We start from the raw sequence: 26,193 nt of genomic DNA, 5'->3' as shown, positions 1-26,193 counted from the left end.
GAAATTAATCTTAATTTGATAGTCCTGTTATACTCCTGTTGGAGATTTTGAATCATCTATAGGTCTAACATACGCTATTTTAGCAGCTCAGGGATTCTGATGTCCATAGCATTCACTCCGCAGTCTTTGTCGAGAACTTATTATGTGTTGAGCCTTATAGTAGGATCTGGAATCAAACGTAAGCACGACAGGTGTATCTGTCTCATCGGAACATACAGGCATGCGGTGGGGGATGAGACATTATACAGATCAAAGTATTAACTACAGGCATATATTTCTGATTTACTTTATAAACTATAGTATTAACTAACATTCACTGTTAACGATTACTGTTTATTTTCAGAGCAGAGGGAAGCCCCTACAAATTTTAGGCAACAATAGGACCAAATTTGCATCTTGTGGCCTTTCTCTGGCTGCCGAGTAGAAAACAGATTTGAGAGAGGAGGTTGGTGTGTATGGCCCTGAGCAGACTAGAAGTGAGTGTAGTCATCGGACAGGTGGTCAGAACAGACACAGTGAGTCACCTGGGGGCCTGGGGCTCACTGGTACCTATAACCCATGACTCAGGAGGTACATAACTCAGAAGGTCTTTAAGTTGTATAAGATTGTGTAAATGTGTAGCTATTTTTTCAGAAGTTGTGATCTATCCAATTTTAGATTTAGTAGGGAGCCTACCATGGAGTCCACCAGTCATTCTACTTTGGAAGGCATGTAGTATAGACTGTTAAATAGCTTGTAGAATCAATTGAGCAAGCAAAGCTTTCAGAAACGTCCGCCAATGCCACATCACAGAATAGGTCTTTACAAGAGTTGCTACTTTGCCCTCAACAAAAAGCTGAAGAATGAGGAAGCTACTCTCTGTTGCCTCATAGTCCTCTATAATCTCTTGCTAATTTATCAGTAAAATGGGATGTGCAAAATGAATGCGCAGAAAGCTAGCGGCCAAGGCATTAAGACCTCTGCCACAACCACCGCTGAAAAGCATAAAGGCCTCCAAGAGAGTGCCCCAGGATGCTGTAGTCTACCTTTCATTGGCAGAACTTTGATCAACCTGGCTGCATAGAGTTTAGCTTTTTAGCTGTGCAGTATAGGAAAACTCACTATAAGGATGTTGGAATGGGCCCCCCTTTTAGGATGCACCACGTGACCTCACTTCACCCTGGTTCTAGACGTTCAACAGGGATTTACATTTCTTTCCCACCCCCCATACTAGCTGTGTACTTGCGGGCACTCCCAGGGCTCCAGTAACTTCACTTATCAAATTGGAGGTAATGATATTTATCTTCCAGGGTTCCTGGGGGAATTAAGTTAAATATGATAACATGTGGAAGGAGCAGCAAGATGCCTAGCACATGGCAGGCATTCAGTAAATGAGACATCAGTCCATCACTGAACACCATTCGCCAACCCTGTAGAGGAAACAGAATCCCTGAAAGGTGAAGATAAACTAGAGCTTACTGCTAGAGCGATTTAATGGGGAGGACAAATGTGGCCCTTGTACCAGGCACACAGACTTTGGAAAGCAGTTTTGTCCCTGGAAGAGTAGGTGGGGTATGAGTGTGTGTGTGTGTGTGTGTGTGTGTGAGCACTATTAATTAATTTGTTTGTTTCTTTCATTTTTAATTAGTTTTTTTTATTTTAAAAATAGTGACTATACATCAACAATGAAAAGACAGGCTCTCGTTGTAGTTCAAGTGTTCTTCCTGAAATATGCTATGCATTTAAGCATATGTGTAATACAGGTTCATTCTTTGTTCTCCTGCAAAAATTGGGTCATATTTTCTCCCTCCCTCCTTCCCTCATTCTCTCTCCCTCTTCCTCCTTCCTTCCTTCCTTCCCTTCCCTTTCTTCTTCTTTTTCTTTTCTTTTCTTTTTCTTTTTCTTTCCTACCTTGAAGATAATTCATTTTAGTTCATATAGAACCAAACACCTACCGATTATAGCTAGTTTGCATTCTTTTGCTTTATAAAATTTGCTCTAACATCCATTCTTATATATAAGTGACTGTATCTGTATAATAAATTTTTAGAAGTGGAAAGACTGGGTTAAAGTTTAGGTATAGTTTATATCTTAATTAGGTAGTTTATATCACCAAATGGTTCTCAAAACAGTTGTCCCAGGGAACGCTCTTTACCAATCCAAATAAGCTGCATTTGTGCCTGCATGCTTGCCAACAGTGCATCATTACACTTTTTGACTTTTGCCCATTAAGATGGGGAAGTTAAGAGGTAAATACTAGGGTACACCAAGAGGAATTCTGACCAAGGGATAGAGAGGTAAGGGATCAATTGCAAGATAGGAGGTGAGAGAAAATAGGACTTAAATATAAATTTAGAAGGGAAACCAGTAATCTGACTTGACCAGACAGTGCACCTGTTCCTACAACCTCCAGTCCTTATAACCACCTTTACCCATAAACATTTTTATCTGCCATTTGACTCTGATGCGCAGTCTCTGTCCACTGTTCCTCCTGTGTCCTGATCTTACAGTTGAGGAACCAAGACCCAAAATGGTTAAGTGTTGTATCTAACATCCTAAAGCAGTTAGGTCAAGACAAGGGCTCTGTTCTCCAGCTTTGTACCCAGTACGTAAGTCCAGGATTCCAGTCTTTACCAAAGAAGCCACAAAGGATCAGAATAATACCTTCAGGGTCTGTTTCATCCATATTTGAGTTTAATAGTTTAGTTGAATTCAGTTATTTCCTATAATCAAAGAGGCTCCATTACAGTTGGGTGGACATGGTCTGAAACTCACGGACATTTTTCATGCTGGTGATAGGTTCTGTATAAAGTTCTTCCTCAAAGATTTTATGCCCCTCCAAAAGAACTACTGTGTTTACCCAAGGAGCACTCTTGACAAAAGCTACATGAGATGAAAGCTCTAAGCTCCTTGGGATTTTAAGATTTTCTTATAAAGGATTACACAGCCCATTGTGAATTCTACCCTTAGTCCTCTGGAATCTTAAATTTGGCCCATAAATCCCTCCTTGAAACCCTCTTGGAGACTGAGACTAGCATCTGTGTCCTCTTCCTCATTGTTTGCTGCTGCTTCAAAGTCCCGGATCTTTTGTACATCTGAGCAGTTTCCACTTGAGTTAAAAACGTGTGACTTCAGCTTGTCAGATCTAATAATGATTAGAGATGTTCATTTAGAGCATAAAGTCTCAGAGAGGGGGTGACTCTAAAATGGCATAGAGATGGATTGATCATCCTTACTGGAGGGGATGGGATGATGATTGAGAACTGGTGGAAAGAAGAGAACTAAAACAATAAACCTTTTTCTTGGAAGAATGAAGCTGGGCCAATGACTTTTTCTTTTTTTTTTAATTTATTTTTTCTTTTTCTTTTTTTTAATTAAGAAAGCCAACTTTTGAATTGTCCCAATTGGAAAACATCCTGTTGATGGTCATTCTTTGAGGTCAGAGCCATGGTATTGGGGAAATAGCCCATTTGATGTATTTACAAAAAGAAAACAAAAGAAGTATCAGTGTCAAAGAATGGAATTTGTTAGAATTTGAGGGCTACAGTGATCTTAAAATTAACTAGCCCAATGCCCAGTTTTATAGGAATAGAAAAAGGGACAGAGTAAGTATATGGGATTTAGCCAAGAAGCCACTTCTGAACAGTGTCAGCCAGAATGAGGACCGAGCTCTTCTGTCGTCATTTGGTGTACTGTTCAATTTCCATGTATGTGACCCACATCTTATAATCTGCTGAGAGAGTATGATTATCTAGGATTTTGTTTGTTTTCCCGATAGTGGACAGTGACTTATTTTCAAAGCTATCCTGAACAGACCTGTTTTCAACTAAAGGGAGGGTAGCACAGATGAGAATATGAATTTGTCAAAGAAGTGGTTGAGATAAAGTGGATCAAACTATTTGTATAGGGGATGCTTCATTGATAGGTATGATATGTGATCTTTGTCTTGTAGACACTGCCCTCCCGCTTTTAGTTTTGCAATAAATGAATAACTGCCATGTATTTATACTGTCTGCTTAAGTCAGGAAAACAAACTAAGTAGTGTTTTCTTTGTGAATGACCAACTGCTCAGGACTTGTTTCAAATTGATGATATAAATAATCTAACAAGGTCCTTCATTGTACATTTCTCCAAGCAAACAGAATGCAGTGTGTTTTTATAACCAGATAGCTATTTGGTTTTTTTTTTCTCTTTCCCACATTTGGATATAAATGGATATAGAATTACTTAAAATGCTGCATATAAATTAAACATTAAAAGGAGATACGGAGAGGCTAAGCTGTCCCATTATAATCTTTAGTTCTGCAGTCACTGCCTCAAGGACACTCCATTTCATATCACGTGTCTTGCTTTTGAAAAGTGATCACCGAGGTTCAAGTAACATTTGAGCATCGAGGCAGCTGCATAATTTATGGACCTTGTTTTGTTGTGCATCCTCATTTTAATGAAAAACAGGGAAAACAGAAGACTCCCTTTAACTCCCATTCACTCCGTTTTGCGCTTCCCCTCCTGTCTCCACAGATCGGGGCCCTCAAGGACTACTACCACTTCTACCATAGCAGGACGATTAAAAGGTCAGTTCTCTCAAGCAGAGGAACCCACAGTTTCATTTCAATGGAACCAAAGGTAAGAAGAACCAGTTGGGTGGGGACCAAGAGGCATAAGCTTCTGCATTTTTCATTGGTAATATCACACTGGGAACCGATGACCAGCGTGAAGACTCAAATTTCAGGAGCCGTCACATCACCCTGGGGTCTAGCAGCTTGGCTTCCGCTTCAGACAAAAATAGACAATGGCTTGATTTTCACTGAGATGCCAGGATCATGTCCCACCTGGAGAACGGCCTCGGGGTATCATAAATAGGGGTTCTCATGGTGAAGGGAGGAGTGTGTGGGAGGAGAGATAGTGATTGATTTCAGAAGTACTGAAATAACACAAATACCACACCATCCTGCAGATCTGAGGTTCTAGCTGAACTCCATAGAGGGGTCTCTAACAGAGTCTTTAGGTCAGGGGTCTGGTCACCCTGAGTCCTCACAATGTCAGGTGGGACTGATAGAGCCGTGTCATTGGCAGCCCAAGGACTAGATCGTGTCTGGGATGAGAAGGGCACTGAGCACAGAAGGGATAGAAACTGGCTCCTGCTCTTGAGTTACGGCTCATCAGGTAACTTTCTTGTACGTTGTCTTTATTCCATGTCCCTTGGGGTTATTTGGCCAACATACCCCTGGGATTGCCAAGAAGGAGATATGATACATGCATGATCTCCCACTCCATCCTAGAGATGTGGGACAGCTTTAAGCTGGAATATAGGAAGCTGAAGGGCATTAGGGACCAGCAAACCAGTAACTAGCAATTAAAACTCAGGATGAGTTACACACCTGCCCTTACTAAGTTAGAGGAAAGGCATTGACTCTGAAGGGGATCTGCTTAGCCCCCCTGGATATGGCTAGTAAAGTGGGAGAGAAGGCAGCTGTACCAGCCTGCCCCAGTTCCTCTGTGGGCTCTCTGTTGATTATTTATTGATTAGGAAGGGTCCTCCCACCCATTGTGTTTTGGATTTGCCACATGAACTCATTTTCAAATAAATTGGTGAACAAGTCCCTACAAGCAAGCCTAGGAATCTCACCTAGAGATTCCACGAAAATTATATTCCTTATTAAAGCCAAAAGTCCTTATTTGAATTAATATGCAAATCAGGTTTGCAGTTTGGAGTCCTGCCCTCAGTTATGTGCCACGGTTTGCCTTGTTTAATTTGTTTCTGGAATATTATCACAGTGTTCATGATTGTGAAATGGTATCTTGGTGGTTTGAGAAAGCACATTTCTTGTAGGTCCCAATTTTCTATGACCCAATTTTGGGTTATAAGAACATCCCCTAAGACTTACACTCCAGTGGCCTGAGGATTGTATTTTTTTTCTCCCTTCATCTCTATTCAGAATTGAATGTCTCTGGAAAAGCAATCTGTTGGGATGTTCTTGAATTAGCTAAATTTTTGAAGCGAAGTCACGTTTTTCATCTGCTAAACAACTTTTTTTGAAGCTTTCTTGAACTTTGGTAATTAAAATGATTCCAATTTCATAGCTCATGTGTGTAGTCAGTGTGAATTTGAGAAACCAAGTACTAGCTGGTTTGGGAGGTAAGAACAGAATGTAATGAGGCATTGTGTTCATAATGAAGGGTTTATTGAATATGGAGCTGTTTCAGTCTTCAATGCCATCTTGGGGAATCTTGGTCTTCATTTTTTCTTTGTTTTTTAGAAATATTTATCTATTTATTTGAGAGAGAGAGAGAGAGAAGAGGGAGGGACAGATACAGAGAATCTTTAAGCAGACTCCGCTGAGTGTGGAGTCCTTCCTGGGGCTTGATCCCCCAACCCATGAGATCGTGCTCGGAGCTGAAATCAAGAGTCAGATGCTTAACCAACTGAGCCACCCAGGTGCCCCTGGTCATTTTTTTTTTTATCTCAGTGCATCAGATAGCTTATCCAGGATCCAACAGAGACCTTGGATGCTGGCACCCAGCATACCTGGAATGTATGGCCTTTTTCACCCAGTCCAGGAGAGTAGGGCCATTTTAGGATAGCTCTAGGGAACATACTCAGTTACCTTCCTCCTCAATAAAAAAAATACCCCTTGGGAAAAACAATATCTTATTCTTTATTCAGATGCCTCTTGCCCCTCATTCCCACCCAGCTATTTATACAGGAGGGCCATGATCCGACTGACTTTGCAGATGGAGCACCATGATGGGGACTGTCCACAGTTTCTTTCAGATACTTCTTATAGCTCATTCATTCATTAATTGGCCATTCCTTGAGCCTATAGTCTATGACAGGCCCTGTGGTAGGCTCTGAGGATCTGGAGCTGCAGTGGTGCGCTAAGGGAGCTCACGGCAGGCTTCCACGGTGGCTTTCAGGGAAACCCAGCACAATCCAGTGTTGGGGATGGGGAAGCAAATGGGATGGAGGTACATTACATTCCTCCTCCTTCCCCAGCTCCCTCCTCGAAAAGCTCAGGCCTAGGTGGGTCACTATTATTATTTTTTAATTTTGAAAAACTTTTTACTTGAAGAAGTCACAGAAATGTTGTGAGGAATCCCTATATAAGCTTCCTGCATTACCCAAATATTTATGTTTTACATTTTACCAGACTCACTTGATCATATTCTCTCTATAACATGTGTATGTACAAATCTTTGTATATAAGTTTTTTTCTGAAAATTTGAGAACAAATTATACACATGATGTCCCTTTGAGTATATATTTCACTGGGTATTTACTAAAATGAGAGACATTCTGTTATTATAACCAGAAGTACAAACCATTAACATTCTGGTAGAAATCTGGATATTAACATTGATTTAATATTATTATCCAGTCTACAGATTTCATTCAAGTTTTGCCAGTTGTCTCTTTTCTGGGCCAGGAACACATTTAGTTGTCATTTGTCCCATGTCCCCTTTGTAGACTGTGTCATACTTCTTTCCCCTTTTTTTTTTTCTCTTTAAACAAGTAGCACTTTTTTCTTTTTAAAGATTTATTTTAGAGAGAGAGAGAGAGAGAGCACGTACACAGGCACACTTGTGCGCACACACATAAAAGCAGGAGTAGGGGTGGAGGAAGAGAGAGACAGTCCTCAAGCAGACTCCCCATTGAGCATGGAGCCCAGGACACAGCTCCATCCGAGGACCCTGGAATCAGGACCTGAGCCGAAATCAAAAGTTGCGTGCTTAACCTACTGAGCCACCCAGGCACTCCAACAACTAGCACTCTTTTTGAAGATTATAGGCCAGTTATTTTGTAGATTATCCAATATCATGCTTAGTTCAGGTTTAGCAAGAATATCAAAGAAGTGCATCAGATCAGGATGTGCATGATATTGACTTGTTTCAGTACTCATGATTTTAACTTTGGGATCTTGGTGGTGACACATGTGGTATCTGCCAATTTTCTTTATGTTAAAATGACTAGTTTCCCCTTCCTAATGAATAAGTGTTTATGGGGAGATGCTTAGAGACCACATAAATGTGTATGGGCTGACTCTGTTTCACTCCCAGCAGACCTCATTGGGAGTGTAGAGCTAGTGTCCACATGACATTTGCTTTCTTAGGAAGATCTTCTTTTCCTCTTACTGTTGGATGTGTATGTGGTGGATGGCTTGTGTGCCACAGTGGAGCACATGTGTGATTTGGGTGATGGGACCATAGGAAATAGCTTAGTGGCAAACATTGGTGATGGATCAAAGTTATTTTTGATTGCCATTTTCTTAATAAAGGGCATACTGATCAATTGCAGGGAATACACACACAACACAGACCCTGGCTTTTACTTGCTATAGTAAATTGCATGTTTTTTTTTTTTTCCTCTGCTTTTGTTTTTATTTAGAAGGTTCTAAAGAAGGAAATGCAAAAATGACCAGGAGAGTTGTAAGAACAAGCTTCCTGGTGCTAAGAAAATGCTGTGGTCAGTTGGGGCACATGAGCTCAGAGAACCAGAATAGCCTGGTCTCCATATGTAACATTATGTTATGATTAGCTTTTTAAATGACAGAGATTCACAGACTTCTAAGACAGTGTCACTAGTACCGTAATAACAGTTTTGCAGAAAATGTTGGTACCGTATTACAGCGGTTGGACCAGTGAATCTTACAATATCCTTATCCATACCTTTCTTTTTGACTGACTAGCTTTTCTGAAAGAGATCTAAGCTAAATTTTAAAAACAACAGTTTTGAGTTAACATTCTCAGAAGCCTCTCATTAATCTGTTTAGAAATCTTTGCCAGCCCTGTAGCATTTGGTCAAGGAGGCTGTCATTTGTAGAAAGCTTTGGAATGGAAGTTCTTTTTTTTTTTTTCAAAGATCTATTTATTTATTTGAGTGAGGGTGGAAGAGGGGGGGGAGAGAGAGAGAGAGAGAGAGAGAGAGTGTGTGTGTGTGTGTGTGTGTGTGTGTGAGCAGGGGTGGGGACAGAGGGGAGAGAGAGAATCTCAGGCCGACTCCCCACTGAGTGTGGAGCTGGATGGGGACCTTGATCTCAACAGCTTGATATCACAACAACCTGAGCTGAAATCAAGATTTGGATGCTTGACTGACTGGGCCACCCAGGCGCCCCACAATGGAAATTCCTTATAGCTTTTGTGTTGCCCACACAGACACAGGCATGGGTGGAGGTCAGATTTTTCATTCTCCTCCTCCTTACCCAGAAGAGAAAAACCAGAATCCTAAGTTTCCTATTAGAGTAGATATTTAAAAATTAAAACAAAACCAACCAAACAAACAAAACCCTTGCCATTAAGTTAGGTTCTCATGTCCTGTCCATGTGTAACATACAAATACAGCTCTTTTTGCCCATTAGATTTTATCTCGAATGTTCTAGCCTTTCCATTTATTTATTTTTGTATATATATTTTTATTGGAGTTCGATTTGCCAACATAGAGTATAACACCCAGTGCTCATCCCATCAAGTGCCCCACTCAGTGCCCATCACCCAGTCATCCCATCCCCCCACCCACCTCCCTTTCCACCACTCCTTTTTCGACTCCCAGAGTTAGGAGTCTCCCATGTTTTGTCACCTTCTCTGATTTTTCCCTCTCATTTTCTCTCCTTTCCCCTATAATCCCTTTCACTATTTTTTTATATTCCCCAAATGAATGAAACTATATAATATTTGTCCTTTTCCGATTGACTTACTTCACTCAGCATAATACCCTCCAGTTCCATTCATGTTGAAGCAAATGGTGGATATTCGTCATTTCTAATGGCTGAGTAATATTCCATTGTTTTTATTTTTTCCAATACTTCTTCTGAGTTCGAGTCTGTTTATAGGTCGTTTTTTTTTCCAAATCTAGGATAGAATCACCCTCTGCCATGGAATAAGGAATAGACGCCTCTCCTGTCTGGTTTTCTCCTAAAGCTCATGTGTATCAAGCTGCCCCATCACATGGATGTGTGACACTATATATCTCATCTCATTATGAAAAATTATTCGTATGATATTATTTACTGCAGAATCATAGAATCCTTAGATGGAGACTTCTCTTTTTCCTATCCGTGCTGGCATGCTTTCCAGCATACCCTAAGAGGGTGGTGGGTTTTTTTGTTTTGTTTTTTGTTTGTTTTTAGATCTATAAGCATGCCCAGTGAAAGAGTTCAATACTGGATAAAGCAAACATTTCTATAATGAAGAGATTCAGCTTGTGGATTCTAATCTGCTGCCTATTATGTCTACCCTTTGAATCTATTTTTTCCCTTCCAGATTTATACATAACAGCTCTTTAAATACTTAAAGCCCCTTGCTTATTCTCTAGGAGCAGCAATTGTTCCTCTATAAATGTGGCCCAGAATGAAGTGCAAGCTTATATTGCTCCCAGAGATATTGCCCATTTGTTACGTTTATCCATAAGCCATTTCCTCTGAAGAGACTTTTCAAACAGAGCATTCAAGCATTGAACAGTGACAAATAAAGGGGTACAAGGAAAGGAAGGAAGAGAAAAATGGAAGTGCTTGGGTGTAGTTAGCAAGATGAGTGGGAGATAAGCCCTGGGAAAGACGACAGGAAAGCTCAGTGTCCTTACCAACCCAGGGTGGTATCTCTTGTGGCCAGAATTTGATTTTTCAGATGACTGGCATTTACTTTTTCTGCCTTAAAAAGTGAATGACCTGCGATCATGGAATGGAGTAGGTGTACAGAGGTATCTCCCTCTGCCTAGCAGCCATGTTCTCGAAGAACTGTGCAAATCCTGTTGTTTTTGGTCAAACTTAACCTCCACCCATGGGTTCATTTTGTAATTTTGGAATATTTTTTTCTTCACTTCTGATTAATCTTGAGTTGGTCCATGGGGACACCAGCACCTTCATTCCCTCTCTCTCTTAGCTCTGAGACCAGTTAGTTGTCCACATGCACCTGACCTACCAGCAGACCCTTGGAAGGGAAGAAGCCTGATTTAGTGGGAAATATATGCTCAGAAGTGTCTGAACTCCCTCTCACCTGGCTCCCAGGCATGAGTTGCAGCCCCACCTTTTTGCCGAGAAGATTCCATTCGGCTTGATTCGGCTGTGGTATTGGTTTCACCTGAGTTCAGGTGCTTCCTGTTCAGGTCATGCTCCATTTCCACTTGCCCCACCTGCCCTCATTCCAGCTGCTGCTCCTGTGAACTGTTTTCTTTGGCAGTTAATTTTCTGCTCTTTGCTTTTAAATGTGGTAATAACTTAATGGTTTGAATTTTCTTGGGGGAAGCGCAGTTTTGTAATATAATGTCTCCGGGTGGGTGCTCATCCAGCCGTGTGGGATGATCCTGAACATGTTGAGGTGGGATGACAGTAGTGGTGTCCTCTCAGGCAGTTACCCGAGTCCTTGTGTCCTTAGCTATGTCATAACCATGATCAGTATGCACATGCCTCTCAGCATCTCACCAGTGAATGACAGTTACCAAGTATCCTGAGAATGAATTCTTCTGAAAGCAGCATAGGCTTGCCTCTGACAATGTACAGGGAGGACATGGACTTGGCTGTACAGGGGCATAGCGGAGGCTATCATGTTCCAGACTACCTTCTTCACCACCTTTTCAGCTGTGAAATGCAACCATTATAGCAAAATCCTGTCTGGTTTTGGTAGCATCTCTGTGTCTTAAAAACCCTACTAGAATGCATATATTCTTTTTTTTTTAAGGTTTTATTTATTTGAGAGCTACAGAGAGAGCACCAGTGGGTTGAGGGGCAGATGGAGAGGGAGAAACAGCTGTGGGGCTCGATCCCAGGACCCTGGGATCATGACCCTAGCTGAAGGCAGATGCTTAACTGACTGAGCCACCCAGGCACCCCTAGAATGTATATATCCTAGGCAGAAGCATTTCAGCCACAAGTTTGCAACCTTTGATACATTTATGGTGGCAGGATGCCTGGATGTATGAGAAAGAAGGAGGTATGTGAATGCAGATCCCACTGTCTTCCCCACTGCCCCTTCTTTCCTGTCTCACGTCCAGGTCTTTCAGATGTCTGTATGGTCAGAAACCAGAGAGTCAGATTGTACGCTGCAGGGTTGTCTGATGGGAAGGTTTCAGTCATGACTCAAATCCCTTATAGGCAGGAGTGAATTTAAAAAAAATAAAATTCTCAGCTACTTTGGAAAGGTTGCCAAATCTTTATTAGAGAGCACTTGGCAGTATTTCATTTTCAAAGGTTATAAACTCGCATGCCTACAGTGGGAGTGCAGATAACAAGAATGAGTGAGATGGGCCAGATGTAAAATAATTGGGCAAACAGCAAAGTGGAGAACCCTTGCTGTGTGTAGGGGAGCAGCTGCCACTCTGCTGCAGCCACTAGTCATGTGGGCAAGCCGGCTCGGTTCTGCTAATTCCAAAGAACCGGCAAGTCTGAATGTCTGCATGACATTTCCTGATTTTAAATGTTGGCAAATAATTGGAAAGTTTTAAAACATTGGTGTGGGCCAAAGAAAATGTGGCCAAGAGGCATCCCAGTTTGTGACCCCTTGAGCTGTGTCTGAAGAAAGGGAAGGAGGCGTGAAAGATTCCAGCACTTCCATAACTTTCCTTGGGTCTTACCCTCACCCGAACACCAGCATTTGTTTGGTTGGTCATGCTCCCCCGAGTGGCTCAAATGTGATTTTTCTCTGTGCCTTTGTCTCCAGATTGAAATATGAGTATCTTTGGGGCATAAACAATAGGTGCAGGTCACTTGAGTTCTGTAGCAAAGTCTCAAGCTGCTGAGGACAGGATAGAGGGCTCGTTCTAGTTTCACTTGTGCTTTGCCCACTTTCCTGCTGATACCTGTAACTGTACTGGGAGAAACAGTCTTAAAAGGAAATAAAGGTCAGAGGAAACTGGGTAAGTCAGAGAAAAGAACAAGTGGCAAATGAAGTGATGGCCATGTGAAAATAAGAAAAGAGAATTGATGGGGGCAGAGTAGGGTAGCTACGGATTTTGCATAAGTCACTTCAGCCACTTGAAGGAAGGGTACAAAATGTAAAATCTGTATTTATTTTCTTAGTTTATGTAGGATTTCTGGGGGGTCAGATTCCAAAAAAGCAGATGCTGTATCTAGAAAATGTAGGGTGGTAATATTCTAGATAGGTCTTCTTAGTTCGAGTTGTTTGTTGATAGAATACCATGGTCTGGGTGGCTTATAAACAACAGAAGTTTATTTCTTATTGTCCTGGGGGCCGGGAAGTCCAAGATCAAGGTGCTGGTCGACTTGGTGTCTGGTGAGAGCTCACTTCCTGTCTCCTAGACAGCTGTCCTCCTGTTGTGTCCTCGACTTGGTGTCTGCTGAGAGCTCACTTCCTAGCTCCTAGACAGCTGTCCTCCTGTTGTGTCCTCACGTGGCAGAAGGGGCAAGGGCGATCTCTGGGGCCTCCATTATAAGGGCACTAACTCCATTCATGTGTGCTCCTCCCTCATGACCTGTTCACCTCACAAAGGCCCCACCTCCTACTACCATCCCATTGGATATTAGAGGTTTAACATCTGAATTTGGGGGGGGGGAGCACAAATGTTTAGTCTATAACAGGTCTTAAGAAGGGAATTTTATAGCCACAGGGCAGGTGAGGGAGAAATAAATAAGCAAACAATGAACGAAACCCAGTAACCAGCAACAAAAGTCAAAGCCATTTTCATTGTCTGGCTTTGAAGAGATACCATACCAATTCGTGTTATTTATTTTAATGAATGCAAGAGTAAAATAAGAAATCCAATTAGAATATCACCATTGAAAAGGCCTGATTTGTTAATAAGTGGCTTGTACATTTTATTGATTTGTGCTCAGTTCCACCAAATGTCAATCAATTCTTACAACATAAGAGGAGGAATTATGAAGTCACAGAAAGAATCTCTGAGTTTTGGTTCCAGCTCTGATCTCTGTACGGTGATCCCTTAACTCCTTTGTCTGACTCTCCCCCACAGTGGAAGATTGATCCTTGTTAGCACATGTACACCAACGATACACTTGAGAAGTGTACTGTCCTACACAATATAATGAACCGTACGTGCAAGAAAAGATCAAAGCACAGTTTAAACAAAGTAGTAAGTTGCCAATAAAATGATGTTCTATGTCTATACAGACTGATAAGGAAAGTTCTTCAAAATAAGTGATATAGAAAGAGCATATACGACATGTTCTTGTTTATGTTTTAGGTTCAAATGACAAAAAAAGGACTTGTGTCCTAGTGTATGTAATTCCATGCAGGGTAGTTTTGGAAGGATAAACAAACACCTGAAAATGACTCTTGATAGGTACCTTCCACACCGTGTGATATATTTTTTTAACTATTATAGTGCAGCTGCTTTTGTTGACATCAGCAACGCTTTGATATCTCAAGGCCTGTGGGTATATCTTCGTCCTCGTCTGATGCTACCTTGCCTTTGACATAGTGATCAATCATTTGCTCCTTCCTGAAAAGTGACTCAGTTTCTTGAGACTACATTCTTTCTGTTTTTTTCTTGCCTCTCCTACACGTTCTACTCTTGTCATTGATGGCACCCCCTCTACCTCACATACCAATTTTGGAAACCCAGGGCTCACCTTTATGCTGGTGTCTTTGCTTCAGATTTATACCTCTTCCTGTCATCTACCTGACATCTTAAATTAGATGTCTAGTAAGCATCTAAAGCAAAGTATGACACATAATACATTTATTGATTGATTGAGATTTTTAAATTATTTATTCATGAGAGACACACACACAGAGAGACAGAAACAGAGACATAGGCAGAGGAGAAGTAGGCTCCCTGTAGGGAGCCCGATGCGGTACTCAATACCAGGACCCGGGATCACAACCTGAGCCAAAGTCAGATGCTCAACCACTGGGCCACCCAGGTGTCCCATGACATATATGATACTTTTAATTCCTATGCATCACCTTTGTCCTCAACCCTTTCCTTCCTAGCAAATCATGTGCCATGATTTATCTAGTTGCTCAAGCCAAAATAGAGCAGTCTGCAAATCTCCTGCACCACCATTGGTCTTGTTAATCCCACCCATCATCTTTGACCTGGACCATAGCAAATGCCTCTATTTCCACCCTTGTTCTTCTCCACGGTTGTATTCCACTGAGCATATGCTTTTTAAGATATACAAAGATCTAATGTTTCAATGACTTTCCATTGACTTTGGAATAAAATCCAATTTTTTTTTGTAATGGTCTTCAAAGGCCATCATGATCTGGCCCCTTACTACCTCCCTGAGCTAGTTTTTGAAATGCCCTCTTTTTGCTTATTACATGTAGCTACCTTTAGGCCTCCGGACCTCTCAAAACACAACTCTTTCTCTTTTTCCCTTTGCCTGGAATGCATTTCCTTTAGGCTTTGCATGATGGATATCTTCTCATCTTTCACATATCAAAGCAAAGGTCACCCCTCCTTTGAAGAACTTCCCCCAATCCTCCTTCCTAAAGTGGACCCTCAATCTCATCTACCCAGCTACTGTCTGGCCTTGACATGTGACTTTCCTCTTTGTTACCTACCTGAATCCAAAACCATATGCTTCTTTATTTGGTTGTTGTTGGTTTTCCCCTTCCAGGATATAAACTCAGTAGAGGCAGGAGCCCCAAACATCTTGTTAATCCTGGTATTTTCTTGACTTGGCATAGTATCTGGCACATGGAAGACTATCAGTAGAAAGAATGAATGGATGATATTTTAAAATTAATTTTTATGGAAAATCAATGATGGAGACAACAATAAAACTATCATCTGTAATTTTCTCTTAATTTTGCTAGAATTTAAATCCTCTTATGGTAGCATACACAGTACTGTCTCATTTTGCCACAGACATGGGAGCAACCAGTTGGAGAAACATTCTGTTATCAGACACAATGACCGGGCATGTGATATTTGGATTCTGGTCTCAGCTCTACAACTAGCTCAGAGTTGCTATTAGTGCGTCACTCCTCATTGAGCTTATTTCACTTATAAAATCGTGGAGCAGATGAACTACTTTCTAATGTTCATTCCGATCCATTAATTACCATCTTGAACCAATGTCACTTGTGATTTTACTGCTAGTCCACATTGCCCACCACATGTGCCCTTTTCATATTCTCTTTCTAGTACATTTCCAGACTTTCTCCTTTTCTCCCTAATACTTGGAGTATTTTTTAACACATTTAGCTCTCCTCCAAGACACTATTTTACCTGAGAGAGCTGATTGTACAATTAGACTTGAGATTAACCTGGTTAGTCTTGAGGTAGGTGTAGATATTAGCTATTCAGCAATGCACATGATAAATGAGGAATAACATCACTTCTTTGTTGTCATAGTACACATCCGTCACTGATACAAGAGTTTGAGAATGAAAATGGTAGTTCTTATTACTGTTGTTCATGAATTTCAGAAGAAGGCCATTATCGAATTGCAAAACATTGTGCTTAATACAAGTTCTTCTGAAGGAAAATGGAATATCTTCTGAAATGACAACACAATAGAACAGATTTTTAAAAGCCTAGCCACGCAAATGAGAAATGAGCAATGTTTTCAGAGGGTAGTGATGGGGATGTGGGTAGGAGGTGGGAAATAGAAGAAGCCAAAAATAAAATCAGATTGAATCAAGGGTGGACACGATTAATGAAAATTGTTGGTGGACATGTAGATTCTTTTTTAATCCATTGGCAAAGCTAAGCAAGCATTTCCATATATGAGTTGTAAGGTCCAAGCTGCTATTCCGGGGGAAAAAAAAAATAAAAACAACAAATGTAAAAGACCAGCAGAGCGAGCAGTTGAGCAACAGGACTGTGTCCTTAGGACAAATTTGCTGGGCCTCAACTCAAGGGCAGCCTTTGCTTTGTTTCAGTAATGTGTCTTAAGATGTAGACATGCTTTTCAGATTTACTCTTTGAACCCATGGGCAACCCCTTTTCAACCCATTGATGCACTGAGAGAAAATGACAAAGTTGGAGATTTCTTGAAGGATCCGGAAAAAATCTGGTCCTCCCTCAATACAGGGAAAACTGAAGCTGCCTAGGAATGAGGTAGCATGAGAGAGATACCAGACTTCACCCATTTGTTAGCTTTCCCCATGGATGATTTTGAGAGCTTATTGTGTATGAGGTGCTGGGCCAGACATCAGAGATAAAACTAAAAAAGTAGATGGAGTCCTTGCCTTCAGGCAGCTTACCATCTAGTAAATCTGGAGTCCAGGCCTGAAGCCAAAATCCAAGTTTTCAGCCTTGGTTTTTATACCCATATGCTGGCAACAGTGTGAAGCTGTTAAAAGCTTTTACTAACTCATATCAAGTTTATATTTATACCTAGGGCTGCCAGAGAAAAGAACAAATTTTAATATGAGCATGACCCAAATATTGCATGGGCCATATTTACACTGAAATAAATTATTTGTTGTTCCTCTGAAATGCAAGTCTCACTAAGTGTCTCATGTTATTATTTAGTCAGTCTGGCAGCCCTAATTTGTACCTGAATCAGCTTGAGATTACAATTAGGAAAAAAAAAAAGCCTAGCGATACTAAGGCATGAGTACACATAGTGAGGCGTAGCTAAGGTCAGCGAAGACTGACCAAAATCCCAGTACAGGTAACCTCCAGCTATCTGAAAGTGGAACGTTCCAAAGAACAAAAGGGCATAAAGCCAAGAACTGGTGACCCTTCATTTACATGGAAAAAAAAAAATAGTTGAGCATTTCCAGACCTCGAAAGTAACCCCTCTCAGGCTTTTCTGCTATCTTAGGAAATGTCTCGCTCATAGATGCAGAGAATAAATGGAGATAAAGCACAGATGCTCACAGAAACAGTTCAGAGCTGCAGGGGCCAGCTTGAGGCTTAGGTGCTGAGTATAGTTCCCCCCCGGCATCCTCCCCGCCCCAAAAAAAGCTTGGCAGTGCCATGCCTGTGGCTTGGGTTGCGCACCGCCTTTATAGTGGCTCACTGCAAAGTCACTGTAGAGCTCTATTTTTTGCTTTTTTAGTCAAAGTGAAAATATGCTTTGGGATTTCTTCCAGTTAGCAAAAACAGGTACTAATGTAGGTCTTTTGCAAAAGCGAAGTGGTATAATGCAAACTTGTGAAAAGCCGGGGATACCTGTATCCCATGGCGATAGTATGTTGGGTCATTTCGATTGGTTTCCCAGCTTATCGTAGTATCTGTAATCCAGCCCTCCAGTTCTCCCCCCACCCCCACCCCACGATGATTGCATCTCTGTTGTTTAGTAGAAAGGCACACTCTTTCAGCCCCTTGTGAAACACTTCATAAACTATTCTTGATTCCAAGAGACACAGCCAATTTTTTTTTTCAGAGACTGAGCTGTGTATAACTGACCCATAAACCTCTATAATAGAATGTGTGTGTGTGTGTATGTGTGTGTGTGTGTGTGTGTGTGTGTGTGTGTTGGGGTAGAGGGTTGCTGCAGCTCACCTGGGAGCTGCCACCCCAGGGACATTTTAAATCAAAGCATCAGCCTTCTGATCAGCTCTCAGCTTTTGGATTGTGTGATTGTAAGCAAAGCAACACAATCTGTAGATGTATGGATTGGGGAAATTTCAAAGCAGTGTAGTTGTAGCAGTGCCCCTGCACAGGGGCAAGTTCCAACTTCATAGGCATAAACCCTAAACAGTGTATGGAATTAACTGACAGGAACTGGGTCAGAAGTCCAGCCTGGCACAGAATCTGAGAATGCTGAATTACTCCAAGAGGGCAAAGGTGCCCCAAGTAGTTCTGAACGGAGATAGCAAGATGAATCACCAGCCAATAAGCTGGCCTTTTTCGGTTTCATGACTCCGTAGCTCGGACCTTGGGGAGCACTGGGATTACATCGCTGGGAATGAAATTATAGACCGTTCTTCCTTCTGCCCCTGTTCCTGCATCGTGAGTGAATTCGGTGGCAGGGAATTAGGATTCTGGAAGGGTGGGTTTTCTCCTATCGTCAGTGGCTAAGTAGGCCCCATGCTCAGCCTCGTGTGTCTAATTCAAGTTTGGAGTTGAACAAACCCTGTGAAGTGACAGGCACAGCTGTGTGTTTGTGGCATCATTTACAAGCTTTGAATCTGAATAATATGTTATCGGGCGGGAAATGGGTAGTCATAAGAAAAATGATAGCTTGCATCTTTTCAAGAGTTAATGGCATATATTGTTATTAAATCCTTTAGAATCCTTGTTAGATTGTATGTATATTTTAGTTCTTTAGAATGGATTTTTTTTCCCTATTTCGTTACAGCAATTTTCAAGTGCACAGCAAAATTAGAGAATTCGAAGTGAACACTATACTTAGCATCTAGAGTCCACTATTACTTACTTCCTTTATCATATGTCTCTGCACCTGTCCATCTTTATTCATCCATTAATCCATCTAATTTTTCCAAGGCATCTGGAAGTACATTGCAGACATCCGCCTATTCCTCCTAAGTACTTCAGGTGGCGTATCATTAATATATTTATTTTCAGGCTTTTTTCTTTTGATATAAAATTTATATGCAGTGGAACTCACAGGTATTAAATACAGAGTCTTTGAGGTGTGACCAGTGCATACATGTACATAATTTGAATCCCTTGCAAGATATAAATTGTTCCCATCACCTCACAGGCTTCTCTCAAGGCGCTTTCCTTCTGGTAGGTGGTCTCCCCCTAGAGGCAGCCACTGTTTGGTTTTTCTCCCCCACCACAAATTAGCTTTGACAGGCTTATTTTTTTTAATTAAGTTATAATTTACAAAAAATAAAATTTATTTTTTATTGTGTACAGTTCTGTGAGTCTTGATAAACGTATACAGTTGTGTCACCACCACCATAGTCAAGCTCTAGAACCCTGAAAATTCATCACCACCAAAAATTCTCTTGGGTTGCTTTTTGGTTTTTTGTTTGGTTTTTGTTTGACTATTTTTTTTTTTAAATTTCTTTTTTTTTTTTTTAAATGTTTTTTCTTTATTTATTTATGATAGTCAGAGAGAGAGAGAGAGAGAGAGAGAGAGAGGCAGAGACGCAGGCAGAGGGAGAAGCAGGCTCCATCCACCGGGAGCCTGACGTGGGATTCGATCCCGGGTCTCCAGGATCGCGCCCTGGGCCAAAGGCAGGCGCCAAACCGCTGCGCCACCCAGGGATCCCTATTTTTTTAATTTAAATTCAGTTTGCCATCATATAGTATAACACTCAGTGCTCATCCCATCAAGTACCATCTTTAGGGCCTGTCAACTCTTTGTTTCCCAGAGTTAGCGGTCTCTTATGGTTTGTCTTCCTCTCTATTTTTTCCCCACTCAGTTGGGTGCCTTTATATATGTCAACCCCTGCCCCCGTCCGCAGCTCTGACAAGCACTGGTCTGTTTTCTGCCCCTTAGTGTGGCCTTTTCTAGAATGTCCTATGATTAGAATAATATAATATGTAGCTTCTTGAGTCTGGATACTTTCACTTAGCATAAATGCATCTGGGAGGTTGTGTGTGTGTCAGTGGTTTGTTCCGTTTTGTTGCTGAGTAGTATTCCACTCTGTGTCCATATCCCAGTTTATCTAGTCATCAGATGAAGGACATTTGGGTTTAATCAGGTTTCAATGATTCGGAGCAAAGCTACTATAGGAATGCCTGGGTGGTTCAATGGCTGAGCATCTGCCTTCGGCTCAGGTCGTGATCCCAAGGTTCAGGACCGAGAGCTCCCCACCGGGAGCCTGCTTCTTCTTCAGCCTATGTCTCTGCCTCTCTCTCTCTCTCTCTGTGTGTGTCTTTCATGAATAAATAAATAAATACAATCTTTTTTTAAAAAAAGGAGTAAAGCTACTATCCGCTGAATAGAATATGTTTTTAAGTCTAGAATAAGGTAGTTTTGCACTATGCAGGTTTGGTATTTATTTGTGAATTCTCAATCTACTACCAGACATAAGACAAATGCACAATCAGGGGTTGCTAGAACCCCTGATTGTATGACTTGAAGAAAATTTAGTTATCTTACTCCCATGCAATTTGCAGTTTGTAAATCTAAGTTATCAGTATGCATATCATTTCACATTTTGACTTTGGGAACCTTGAAAAACATTTCATTAACTCTTTGAATTTCATAGTTATAAATGTCTGTCTCATGGGTGATCTTTTTTTTCAAGTGGGTTTTGAGTATTTTTCTTTGCCAGGCAGGACAAATATTTTGATTTTCCAGTTTCATGTCAGGAGCAAGTATGTATAATCCATCCTTAAGTTCTGAGCACGGAAAGTAAAGATTTGATTGTGAGGAGGCAAGAAAAGTGAGGTTGAGGAAGGAAGGATATAGGAGAAGGGAGGGCTCCAAGAAGCATTAACAAGCACCAATAAATATTTCATCAGGTTGCTATGTGGCAGTGGTTATACCAGGTCAAATTGCTTAACAGTAAGTCAGGTTGATGCAGGGTTTAGTGAGCTGAGAGAATGATGAGGGGATGCATTTCACCATAGGATTGTGCTTTTGTTTTGGCCAGAGATCCTGTGCCAAATGTGAGAAGCCGCTGCCAGGTGCCTACTGGGATGAAACCTGCCTGTCTCTTCTTGCTTCCTGAATTTTCTGTGAAAGCAGAAACAATTTGGTAGTTTTATCTTATGCACGTGTGCGTGTGTGTATGTGCGTACACCCATTTATAATAGAGTTGGAGATAACCAATAAGAGTATTTGCTTTATTCGTTTACTCACTTAATTATTCAACAGAAATGTATTAAGCATCTATCAAATCCCCACACTTTGGAAACTGTAAGTCAGAATAATCAGACCTTAATAAAAAAAATAACGTGGTTTTATCATGATGATAAGAGTTTAGGCAGGGATGGAATTTTACTTAGGAGCTTCAGTAAAGCCCTGTGGGACGGAAGGAGATGGTGATGCAGGAAACTTTCTTTTCAGCATCGCACTGGAAGGTTATTAGGCTGATAATAAACCTTAAACAGTAATATAATGACATTGTAGGCCATCTACATTGTGTGGCTAAACGGTACATGCAAACATAGAGAACCAAGTGATTTTGCAACCTGCCTGGTGTACTGTTTCTAGAAACAGGCTGATTTTTTTTCTCCCACGTGAGAGCTGGTGTGCGAGTTCTGAGATTATCATCAGGAAGGCATTTGTCTTCATATGTGCGTTATTGTTCAGATTAGGGTCATCAGGCACTCGAACACTCAGCAGACGTCAATCCTCTGTCTTGGTGTTTGCAAACCTCGATGTGGCTTATGAGTTTATAAGCCCACAAAGTTGGTTAATGAGCCTCCTGGGAGGGAGGGGCAGGGCATCCTTGAACGTCTCCCTCCCCCACTTCTGGAGTTTAAAGGAAGCTGATGAAGCACCCGGGAAAACACTGTGGCACTTTATCCTTATTAGAACGATAGCTTTGTTACAAAGTTATTGAGTTACAGTGCCTTGGCTTCTTTCAAGATCAAATTTACTCATAATTGCAGCTGGTACAATGGCAATTTGTTACACTTAAAATGCTTGGCTCTCTAGCACGTCACTATTAACGAGAGTTAAGTGGGGGTTTGGCTGCATGGATCAAGTGGATTTAGCACTCAGGAAAACCAAAGGGGAATAACGTGCATGCCCCTGGAAGCGTTGCAAGCGCCACATCCAGCCAGCTCACGGGGGGTGTGGCCTAAAAAGCTGCCCTGCTCTTTGGCTTCTAGGGCTTTCTAGACAGGACACCAGATCTGTGCAGTACTTTCCAGGGAGAAGGGTAAATTTTGAGAAAGCCCACTCCACTACCACTGCTTCTACTGAAAATAAGAATAAAGATCATCATAATAAATACTTCCTGCACACTTATTACATGTCAGTTCTTTAGTCAGTAGCGGTTGCCTACACAGCTTTGAAATGCTGTCTGTTGGCACATTCTATCAGAACAATTCCTCCGTCTCTTCCTTCCTTCTTTCCCTCTTTCCTTCCATCCCCTCTCCTTTCCTCCCTTCTCTCTCTAGACCTCTTCCTTGCAAATATGTTTTAAGTTCTACACTGATTATTGAGTGCATCCTCAGGCCGACCTCTGTTGTACAGCTCTTCGTAATTCAAAATACATAATTTGAAGGAAAAACTAGTCTTTATGAAGCCTCTACTGTATGCTGAACTCTGTGTTGTGCAGTACCTGAGTGCTGTCATTTGATGTTCTTGACAAACTTTTGAGAAAGGGGCGCTTCTTTGCAGGGAGCAGACTCAGAGTAGGCCACTCACCAAAGCATTGGCTGCTCTCCTGCAAGGTGCTTTCTCCTGCCTTTGTCTGTCTTCTCTCTGACAAAGATAACAAGTACGTGGGTAAAAAGTAGTAGCTATTCAGAAAAATTGACATGATTTAGGCTGGAACCCTCAGGCATGGCTGAAAATGCTCCCTTCTAGAAGCTTCCGTCTCCCCGTCCTTAAAGCTGCTTCACCAACACACATACTTTATGGCCATTTTTAATGATTTAAGTAATTTTAAATCATTTAAAACACTTAAACTTCAGTTTGAAATTGTAAGGTTCCAGTTAATGTAGCTGTAGCGTTTAATTGGAGCTGGGATACCACTGCTTCTACTAAAAATAAAGAATAAAGATCATCATAATAAATACTTCCTGCACACTTATTACATGTCAGACCCTGTTGCAAGTGCTTTATATATACTAAACTCAGTGTTTCTCAACCTCTGCTTCATTATTGTCCCGCGAAGGAGAAAAGTATAATTTAACTTAAAATACACTAGATTAAATTGAATTTGAATTACATTTAATTTCTCCATCATGAGAAAAATGGAATACTAAGGGATACGTTTTTGTGAGGCAACATCGAGCTTCAGAGGAACACAAACCATTCTAATTTTCTAAGATTTTTTTTCCACCATCTAAGACAATATCTCTCTTGTTGAGAAGTAGGCACTCACATAATTTGATGCTCTGATAGCCCTGAGAATTAGGTGCTGTTAATTAGTCTGTCCATTTTACAGATGAGAAAACAGAGGCCTGGAGAGGTTAAGTAACCTGTTCAAGGCAATAGTTACTAATAGGTAACCACAGCTTTCAGTCTGTACTTTCTTACCCTGCTTCTTCTACCCCCCCCCCCCCAGTTATTCATACCTTGGCTACTAGCTGTGAACACAGTTTATACAGTTATATCCCCCTACCCACCCGAAATATGTTCCAAGACCCCCTCAGGTGGATGCCTGAAACTGAAGATTGTAGCAGACCCTGCATTTACTATGTTTCTTTCTATACCCATGCTAAAGCCTAACTTCTAAATTAGGCACAGTAAGAGATGAACAGTAACTAATAAAATAGAACAACTGCAACAGCATATTGTAACGAAAATTATCTGAGTGTGGTCTCTCTCTCACAAGATCTTCTTGTACCATACTCTCCCTCCTTGGGATGACCTGGATTGATAAGAGGCTATCTGGTGAGTCAAAGTGAGGTGAATGACATAGGCATTGTGACCTAGCATTAGGCTACTACTAACCTGACGATTTCTCAGAAGGGGGAGCACCTGCTCCTGGACCAGTTGTATGGGGGTGACCTCAGCCGGGGAAGGCAAAACCGTGGAGAAGCAGGCACAACTATATTCAAAAAAAAGTAATATTTGATCACAATTATGATCAAGTGTGTCTGAGTTTGTTCTTCCTGGTTCATGTGCAGTTGGATGCTGGCCCTGGCATACTCTATACTCTGTGATTCTCAGCATGGATCTTTTCCTCTTTACCCTGTCTTAGCCCTTTATGAAGTTCCTCATGATATTGTCTGCTTTAATCCTCCTGGTAGCCTGTGGGAGGGTGGGTGTCCTTTACCTTCATTTTACAGAGAAGTCGGGGAGGAGCTGTGGGCTTCAAGAAACTATAGAGAAACTACTGGCTGAGGCAAGCCATCCAGACTGGTTATGTTCCAAAGCCCACATGTCTCTTTGGCCACTTCTGGATCATCTTCCATTGCAGCCTAAGTTCTGGATGGGCTTTTGCCATCATCACATATTTGAAAATATGTCAATATCCTTCAAGTGTTTCCTTGAAATAATTCTAGATTCTAGAGTGACTTGAGCTTACCTTTTGTGAAATCGAAGTGAGTCATAGAAAGAGCTGTGCATAGTTGAAGATACAAATTGCAGAGAAGTGTTGGAACTCTGGCTAGAAGGCACTGCCGGCTGGAGATCAAGTAGAGAGGAAAACAAAATACTTTGGAACTTGGGAAGGATTACAACATAGATGCAGTTGTTGGCTTTATTTTTTTCCCTTGGTGCCTGCCTCTCATTGAGCTTCACGCCTTCCTGTATCTTTATATTTTTCTCTTAGCATCTTTGCATCGTCTTCCTCAACTGTTCTCAGATGGACTCTCAAAACCTTAATTCACAAGACGCTGTGAAAGACCACTAGTAGCTTAAGCATTATTTCTCCTCAGAGGGTTTGCAGTTTGGCACAAATTAAAGTTTAGGGGATAAACTATTAAGGGTGACAATTTAGATTCAGAGCTGGGAAATTCCTAGGAGGGCTTCCCCGAGCCCTGGGCATCCTACCTGATGGCTGTGGTCCATTCACCCTAGCGCTCTTCCTTGGTCTGTAAGTCACACCGAGTGTGGGTTTAGTGGGATTCCCCATATCTCCCCACCTTTTCCAAGATCTGAGCTCCCATGCTCAGTGAAATCTACCTCCCTCTTCTGGTTATAGTGTCTTGTTTGAATCTGGATCTTGATTCAGTCCCAACCAAAGACTATGGGCCGGGTGATGAGTGATATGGCTTGTGCTCTTGCCTCCTTGGGGTGACTGTGTTGGTGGTCTTGTGTGCCTTAGTTTCTCCATCTGTTTTAGTGGGAACGATCGTAACATTCTTGGAGATCACAGAATGGAATGTGCTGTATAAACACCAGGCAATGTTGTTACAATAAATAGCAAATTAGTGACTCTAGCTTAAATTTCCTACACTTGATGACTTGTGGGTGTACCAAAGAACCAGAAACTGTCGCTGGGGGAAAAATGCCCTTCCTCCTATCTTCTTACAAAAATAGAATTGTAGTATTTTGGCTACCCTTTGCTGGGAAATGCAGTCCTGCATCTCCCTGTGGAAGGCTGAAATGGTGTTTCCAGTCGAGTCCAGAATCCTGCTAATTAGCTGGCTTTTTGGTATCTGCCTCAGAGGTTCTAACCTGTCTAGTTTTTTGGTTTTACTCATTCTAATTTTTTTTTTTTACAAATCTCACTTTTTAAAATTTAAAATATTCTATTGAAATACACAGGAGTATTAATGCAAATAACATTTTCTGTTAGGCAAGAAGAGAAGAGACTGCCTCTGTCTTAATAGTCTTGTTTCCCCATGGA

At 41.3% G+C, this 26,193-nt stretch overlaps 1 protein-coding gene across 2 annotated transcripts in view; it reads left to right on the top strand.

The window, feature by feature from the left end:
- Positions 1 to 26,193, top strand: part of PCSK5 (proprotein convertase subtilisin/kexin type 5) — a 440,983-nt gene that overhangs the window by 36,846 nt on the left and 377,944 nt on the right. For both annotated transcript variants that reach the window (XM_055310345.1, XM_055310347.1), the window contains exon 2: positions 4,501 to 4,605. In XM_055310345.1, the coding sequence (XP_055166320.1) occupies positions 4,501 to 4,605 (105 nt within the window). The remainder of the gene's footprint in view (positions 1 to 4,500; positions 4,606 to 26,193) is intronic.

The sequence above is a fragment of the Nyctereutes procyonoides genome, unplaced genomic scaffold, assembly GCF_905146905.1.
Source record: "Nyctereutes procyonoides isolate TBG_1078 unplaced genomic scaffold, NYPRO_anot_genome, whole genome shotgun sequence".
NCBI classification, from domain to species: domain Eukaryota; kingdom Metazoa; phylum Chordata; class Mammalia; order Carnivora; family Canidae; genus Nyctereutes; species Nyctereutes procyonoides.
Note: the sequence above shows the minus strand (reverse complement) of the source record. Positions and strands in the feature narration are given on the sequence as shown.